General features: G+C 46.0%; 1 protein-coding gene across 1 annotated transcript in view; it reads right to left on the reverse strand.

Annotated features, from left to right (window-relative positions):
- Positions 1 to 2,356: 2,356 nt before the first annotated feature.
- The window catches only part of LOC121922848 (zinc finger and SCAN domain-containing protein 31-like), a 45,717-nt gene continuing 39,640 nt past the window's right edge, over positions 2,357 to 8,433 (reverse strand). The window contains exons 8-9 of the mRNA XM_042452736.1: positions 4,536 to 4,747; positions 2,357 to 2,613 (exon numbers count right to left, since the gene is read on the reverse strand). Coding sequence (XP_042308670.1) covers positions 2,357 to 2,613; positions 4,536 to 4,747 — 469 coding nt within the window. The remainder of the gene's footprint in view (positions 2,614 to 4,535; positions 4,748 to 8,433) is intronic.

The following is an 8,433-nucleotide window of genomic DNA, read 5'->3' on the forward strand; positions in this document are numbered from 1 at the left end:
CTTTTCTGTCTCTGTGGACAACATTTCTATTCAACCAGTCCAGCAAGCCCACAGTCTTGGTTTTATCTTTGACTCTTCTCTGTCGTGTATCCCTCAGATCCAGACCACAGCCAAGGCTTGTAGATTCTTTGGTACAATATTGCCAAAATGCGACCATATCTCTCCGCCTCTACTGCCAAGATCCTGGTCCATGCCCTAGTGATCTCACGACTGATTACTGTAATGTCCTCCTGCTGGGCTTCCTCTTTCTCACCTCCGTGTTACCCATATTGGTTTATATAAATTTGGTAAATGATACCCTAATGACCCCTAGATGAACTCTAATAGCCTGTCACCATTGCCAGCAAGGCATGAAGACATGTACACAACACCCCTGAGGGGTACCCACATCATCATATCTAGAGAGTCGCCATAAAAGGGATTATCATAGGACCAGGAAGAGCAAATATTTGCCTTGCCTGAGGCTCTTGCCCCCTCCCAGGGTCTGTTGTCCAAGCAGCTTAAGACACTAAGACAATCAGACAGGGACATCCAGGTGAAAACAAGAGTAATTAAACACCTTTGTTCTCACAATCAAGCCCCTTTGCCAGAAGCAAGATTTTGCCTATAAATACTCTCCAGATTTGCCTGTTCACTGGGCCGTCTGGACTTCAGGGGGAAGCTCTGTCCCCTTGAACCCTGACCTGGCTCCTGATTTCTGGCCAGTCATTCCATGGCTGAGCCTCATGCCATCCTCATCATATTCCATTTGGATTCCTGGAGGGAGTCTACATTCTGTACGTATCACCCCAGTGATGCCTAAAATCCATTCCAGCTAACCTATGCTTTTCCTGGCCTTGTATGTGTGTGTGTATGCTAGTGAATCGTATGTGTTTTCCCCTTATAAATAAATTGATTTTAATTCTCGAAGGTCTGTCTCAGCTCTATTTATTGGGATCCCCTGGTCTTCTCGTATACACATCGGGAGACGATCTCGGAGGGCTCTTGTGGCCAGCCCCCTCTTGCAATATTTGGACTAATAACAACATAATAAAATTCCCCTAACGGACCCTTGGCTACACCGTCCTTTAATCTCTGTCCAGCATTCAGCTGCACGCATTATCACTTCCACCCACCGCTCTGACCACATCTCTCCTGTGTTGGCATCCCTTCATGGCTCCCTCCCTTTTCGCATTCAGTATAAGCTCCTGTTGTCGACATTTAAAGCCCACCATGGACTGCCCCTCCTTACTTATCAGCCTTATTTCTCCCCCCCTTCCCACTAGGGCCCTCCGTTCTGGTAGTCAAGGGTTCCTGTCCAGCCCAGGATTTCCTCTGCCCCATCCCGGATTTGCCCCTTTTCACTTCACCCCTGGAACCTTCTTCCTCCACAAGCAGAGCCATCACTTCTTTAAACCAGCTCAAATGGAGTTGAAAACCATCCTGTTCAGAGAAGCCTTCCCAGGCATTGCATAATTGTCGCTTACTATCTGATGTTCTTTTGTTGCCTGTTTATCGATCCATTTCCGTATTGCTATGTACTGTATATTGTATTATCCTACTTGAGAGTATGTATTTTCCCTGGAAAATGATTAACCTTCCATTATGAAGCCAAGCCCTCCCCAGTCCATCTGCCTTGGTCCAGGCCTCGGGGAGGTAAGAGGAACTGCTGGACCTCTTACCCTTTCCCACCACCACTCCCTTCTCCTTTTGTGTCATGTCTTTTTAGATTGTAAGCCCGAGGGCAGGGAACCGTCTAACTAAAAGATTGCATGTACAGCGCTGTGTAAATTTACAGCGCTTCATGAATAAAGGTTAATAATAAAATAATAATGATAATCTTGGAGAAAAGTGACCAGTGGGGTTCTTTGTCCTGGGCCCAGTGCTATTCAATCTTCATCATGACTTGGTTGCATGAATTGAGGCATGCTTTCAAACTTGCAGGGACACCAATTAGGAGGTGTAGTAATACCCCAGAGGACAGAATCAAAATTCAAATGACCTTAAATAGATTAGAAAGCTTGTGCCAGGGGGTGGTCTCCTAGTGAGTGGATCTGGAGTTGGGGCTTCTCAGTGCAGGACGTCTGGGGGAAACATGGAAAGAAAAAAGGGTGGAGGACCGAATCCCCCTGCCCTACAACCCTTTCCAGGAGGGAGGATTCACCAGGCAGTTCTCCATCCTGGAAAGGTTTGTGGTTCCGATCATCTTCCCCCCATTCTAGGCCAGATAGCTGCCTGGTAAGTCATGCAGGTCTCCCTTCTGGAAAGGGCCAGGGAGGGGGGGCCTTTCTTAATTCTCATCAGGCCTTTCTCCCAGCACTATGGGTCTCACTATGATGGCAATAACTCACTCTCCTCATCTTACCCTTCAGGCCCCTCAGAAGGTGAGGGAACAGCTGAGGAGAGGCCGCACATCAGGGCTGAAGGTGGGCTGCCTGAGCTTATCAGCAACTTGCTCCCTCTCCCACTTCCTCACCTGCCAGAGTTGATTTTCTGCCATCATGCGCTGGAAAACAGGTGCAACAAAGAACTGCTTTGCATCTGGGTCAAGTGCCTCCTTCCTCCAGACATGCAGCGATCGGGGAGGGAAGAGGAGTACAAGTTCCGAGGCGTCCTGCAAGAGAAGCATGTTCACTGCCAAAGGGGAGATGGTGGGAGGGGTGGAGGGGAAATGGGCTTGGGTCGCAAGTGGGTCAGAATGGGGGCAGGAGGCAGAGAGAGGAGGCCCTATCACCTGTTTGACTTCCAGGCTGCGGGGAACATGGAGCAGTCCTTTTTTGTTGGTGTGAGGCTTGAAGTAGTGTACGGCACTGAGAAGCAAGTGTGCCACAGAGAGGGCTTAGTGTACGCATGTCATGGGTCACCATGGCTGATCTAATCAAGGAAATAATAGTGCCACTCTTGTTCTGCTTGGTCAGGCCTCACCTGGAATACTGCGTCCAGTTCTGGACACCACACACTTTAAATGGAGTTTGACAAGTTGGAATGTGTCCAAAGGAGGGCAACCAAAATGGTGAAGGGTCTGGAAAACATGCCTGAAGAGTGACGTAGGGAGCTGTATATTTTTAGTCTGGAGAAGAAAGGTAGTGATGATAGCCCTGTTTAATATTTGAAGGGATGTCATATTGGGATAGAGCTAGCTTGTTTTCTACTGTCCAGAGAATAGGAGACAGATTCCAGCTCAACATCAGGAAGAACCTCCTGAGAGCAAGAACTCTTTGACAGTGGAACACACTCCCTTCTTAGGAGGTTTTTAAAGAGAGGCTGGGTGGCATGGCAGAATGGGTTGGGCTGGATGGGCCTGAGGTCTCTTCCAACTCTATGGTTCTGTGTTCCTGCATGGCAGGGTTGGGCTGGATCGCTCTTGTGGTCTCCTTCCAACTCTGTTTTGTCCTGACAGTAAAGGCTGTTCAACAGTGGAATAGAATGCCTTGGAGTGTAGTGGAGCTGCCTCCTTTGGAGGTTTGAAGCAGAGGCGGGTGGCCTTTGTTGGGAGTGCTTTGAATGTCTTTCTTTGTGACAGTTGTGGGGTAGGGGGGCAGTGAGAATGGAGGCTACAAGTCCTCCAAGAGAAGAAAGAGCAGAGAGCTTATATTCCTGAGAGAGTTCCCAAGGGAGAGGGAAGAGCGGAGGCCTCGATTCCTAGAGGTCCTTTTCCAAGGGAGAGAGAGCGGAGGCCTCCGATTCAGAGAGTCCTTTTCCAGGGAGAGAGAGCGGAGGCCTGCTGATTCCTAGAGAGGCAGCACTGTTGGGGGGGAGGGAGGCTGGAGGAGGATGAGGTAAGGAGGGGGCGCCCTGAGTGGGGCTTTGTTGGAGGAGGAGGGCAGGGGGATCCATGTCGGTTGCAGGACTTCCTGGGTCCTGCTTGGTATGGATTTCTCTCTTTCCACAGGAGGCCCTGAGAGGCTCTCTGGCACATCATATGGAAGGTTAACGTGGTAACAGCATACTGTGCTGTTCTTGTTTTTAGGGATATGTTTCACTTTAGATGCTTTCACACTGTTATACTGGCTCACAGGTGAAGGAACTGAAACTGCCTTTCCTGCAGGTGACCCCATGAAGTTCATAGGGTTTTATTAGCAAGGAAGTCTTAGAGATGGTTTTGCTACTTGCTTCCATGCAAAATGAGCCTACAGCTCCTGGTATTGTTGGTAATCTCCATCCAAGAGCTATAACTAAGCGTGACCCTGCTTAACTTCCAGATCAGATGGGATCTGGTGCCTCTAAGGTATCTTATCAAGATAATAATTCTTAACACAACATTATATTGATGGTGCTCTGTGAATACTAATGATCTGTACTAACACAACAATGATTCTTTTTACAGGGTGTTTGAGCAAGCATCTCAGGGACATTTGCCGCCGAGACAAACAGAGAAGGAATGATTTTGATTCTGTTGTAGCTTTGTTTGGATATAAATACCATGGATGAACCAGATTGTTGACCTGAAGGAGAAGAGGCCTTGATGAGACAGTGAGAATTCTAGCGAGGACAGGTCCTGGTGAGGGCCTGGCCAGTTCAGACATGCGCACCAGCGCTTCAGCCAGTTCTCCTACAAGACAGTGAGGGCCCCGAGAGGTTTGCAGCCGACTCCACCATCTCTGCGTCACGTGGCTGCAAGCCCAGAGCGACCCAACCAAAAAATGAGATCCTGGACCGGTGATCTTGGAGCAGTTCCTGAGCATCTGCCCCCAGAGATGGGGAACGGGTCAGGGAATGTGGGGCAGAGACCTGCTCCCAGGCGGTGCCACTGGCAGAGGGTTTCCTCCTGAGTCGGGCAGAGGCACGAGAAGGAGAAGAAGCAGCGAGTGGAGCATCTTTTCCTGGGGCCAAGTGAGGAGGGTTACCTTTTTATTGCATTTCAGATGACTTTGGAAGGGTAAGGGCCCCCTGAAAAGTTCTACTGAAAACCCAGATGTGCTTTGATAAGGTGGCTGTGGGGAGGATCATCCTTGTGATGAAGTGGAATCACCGTCACCAAAGCATCGCTGAAGGGTGGTTCTGCTTTAAAAACCTGGTTCGTGCTCCCTGTGTGCTGTTTTTAAAAAGTCTTTTATTTGTTAAAAAAAAGATGACTAGAAAATGTACACAATATGTCCTAAACATAAAGAAAGTAATGTCCTCGTTTGTCAACCCTTCTTGCCACCTGTTCCCCCCCCATCCTCATAACATAAGCATTTCTAATTTACAAGGTCTTAAATGTTTTAGTTTAGTACTTCCGTTCGATCTGTCTTTATGTTGTAGGCTTGCTATAACATTAACAACTCACACTACTCAAATTTTATCTTTACAATCCTAAAGATATATATCTGATTAACTACGGCTCAAATTTTCTATAGAGTTATTTGGATCATGTTTATCACACTAGTATAAAAAGTTTTCCAACTTTCCTTATTTTTATCATAAGATTTCCCTCATATTTTTTCTGAAGTCTTTTCCCTTTCAGCTATTTCACAACATTTGTGTACAATATCTATAGCTGGAACGTCAGCACGTTTCCACTTTGTGCCAAAACAATTCGTGGCACAGGTAATCATACACAAGTATGTGTCCATAACCTGGTCCCGATCAATATTTGCATATTACGTACATATTAGAGATATAGTTCTGGAGTACATTCAAAAGAATATTCAAGATTTCACGATTGTGGGCATGACGATCACCCAAGTTTGCTGTTCCGGACATGTCCGCACACCTAGAACCACGAGCCATAACTTGTGTTTGACATTTCCAACAGAAAGGGGGTTGGGATTATAACCTTGGCCAGCCCGGGCGGGAGCCAAGGGCCACGTGCCGCATGTGAAGAATTTGCAGACCAATATGGGGTTTTTGGTGGGCCCTGGATTTGTATGTCACTTGTGCTCGGCTTGCGTCCTTGCCATAGAATTCCGGCCGATGCCGACCACTAAAAAAGCCCCTGTGTTTGATCGGTGTTAAATATGTCTGACGGATGAATAAAAACCAATTTTTTTCGACCAGGTCCGTCTAATCCATCGGCCGTAACTGTACCAGTTATTATTACATCCTTGTCTCGCCAGTTTTGTGTTGTTTTGGAATCTACTTAGTAAAGCTTCCCTGAGGAGACATCTAACCCGAATCTCCCTGTAAAAGATGTGTTCTTATTTTTAACCACACTCTTAAGGGCGCTCTCTTCGACCTATGATGGCTGGAAACTTGATGATTTCCCTGTTATCATACATAGGTACGCATGCCCCCAAATCTGAGATTAAAGGTCCTCCAATTCCAAAAAATCTCCTATTCCTTAAATTAATCCACTTGTAACCAAATTAATGAGCATGCTTGGTAATATGTTCCAATTCAGGAAGACCGCATCCACCATTCTCCTTTCTATCATTAGGGTTTTCCAACTTTATGGGGCTTTTTCTCCCTCCCAAATGAATCTTTTAAATTCCTTATTCCATGTTATGAATGGATTATTGTTATGAATGTTGGGAAGATTAGAAAACATAAAGATCAACCTGGGCAGACTGCTATTTTAACCAAGGAGATCCTACCAAAGAACGACAGTTTGTGTCTTGACCCATTTAGTAATCTTTTTGATTTCTTTCCATGGATTTGCTAATTGTATTCAAACAGATCTGTATCTCGTTGGAGATAACAGTGCCCAAATATTTGGCCTTTTTGACAATTTTCACACTGAGTTTTCCCATATATATGGAGTTTTCTTCCATTGAGGTCATATTTTTTTTGGTTATGATTACAGACTTATGCCTTTTAGTTTGAATCCAGTAAGAGTCTCAAATTTTTTGAGCGTTGACATTAATTTTTCAAACTTTCCAGGGATTGACAAAAAGATTATTAAATCATCCGCATATGCTCTTAATTTGAACTCGAATCTCTTATTCTTGTCCCTTGATATGAACCTTTGTCTTATATTTTATTTAAAAGCTCCATAATTACTAAAAATAGCAACAGTGACATGGGGCATCCCTGTCTGACCTCACATTGAATAGGAAATTCCGTATACGTATGCTTTTGATGCATTGCCAAAAACTTTTCCCCAGGTTTTCGAATAAAGTGTCAGGCTCCTGCTGGCCTGCCACAACAGCCTGACTTTCCCCCTTGCTGACAGTGGCCGATTCTGGCCTGATCTGTTCAGCAGGAGAATAGGCTCCCCACCCACTCCAGCCAGTTCTTGCTCCAAGGGTGACAACACTTTTACCGTTGCTGACTTTTTTCATGTTATTTTTATTCCAAAGCCAACACAACAAATTACCGACAACAGTGTTGTGGCCACAGAATGTACGAGAGGCATATTTATACAGTAGCAATAGGTTTTCTGTTTTTTTCCTCTGTGTCTATCACAGTTCTTCCTTTTACACACAACACACACACACAACCACACGTATATAAAACCATGTATATGCGTATATAAACCAGATACATGAGGAGACTTCCATTGTAAGTTAAAGCAGAGTTTTCCAGCACTTCAAATGTTCTTGCTGTGGGCTCCTGAAATTGTTGTGTTCCAAATAACGTTTACTAGTATACTGTATTCTACCTTTTTGAATTCTACCTTATTTTCTAAACCACTTTTTAAGGGGGCTTATGAGCTTCTGAGTTTCCCCTGATTTGGCTGTGGGTGGATGTCTCATACTGCACAAGCCCCACGACCTTTGCAGTTTTCCCATCCTCCCTTGGAATCCAGTCTTGAATCCTGACTGCTGTTCAGGTCAAGAATCTCTTGGTAGAAGTTCTGTCTGAATTTCCTGTGGCCGAGAAGCTCCTCGGCCCCAGGCAGAGTCCCCAGTGGAGGGCAATCAAGAAGACATGCGATGGGGGGTCCCATTCAAGGTAAGGATGTGTCTTCGTTGTTGTGTGCCTTCGAGTCATTTCCAACTTAGGCAATCTAAGGCAAAACTATCACAGGTTTTTTTGGTAAATTTGTTTAGAGGAGGTTTCCTCTTGCCTTCTCTGAGGCTGAGAGTTTATGACCTGCCAGGTCACCCAGGGAGTTTCAGTGACGAGCCGGGATGCACTGTCCTAGAGTCGCAGTCCAGTACTGAAACTACTACAGAACATGCTCTAATTTCCCCCATGGACTAATGGGTTTTTTGATCTGATGGGGAACATCTATATTCGGTTCATGTTGTGGAAGTGTATACATAGTTGCTGGGCTTCCAGATACATGGCTGCAGAAAGACTGCCATTCTTTACCTGTGAGTTTAGCAGGTTCAGTACATACCTCCACAAACAAGAGTTAAGTTCTTCACCTTGATTAGGATTGGCTGCTTTGTGTTTATGCATATACCGCCCGACCTGACTTTTGCAGGAGTTGGGGGCACAAGACCCCCGCAAAGTGAAAATCTCACAAAATGGCATGGGAGGGGCGAGAGCCGTGTGTGTGTGCATACACCTCTTGCTCTTTTCCATGCCACAGAGAGCTCAGGCAAGCTCTGCGAGACAGCGGAAGGAGGTGGAGGCCTCATGCGC

Source organism: Sceloporus undulatus, chromosome 2 (genome assembly GCF_019175285.1).
Source record: "Sceloporus undulatus isolate JIND9_A2432 ecotype Alabama chromosome 2, SceUnd_v1.1, whole genome shotgun sequence".
Taxonomy (NCBI): Eukaryota; Metazoa; Chordata; class Lepidosauria; order Squamata; family Phrynosomatidae; genus Sceloporus; species Sceloporus undulatus.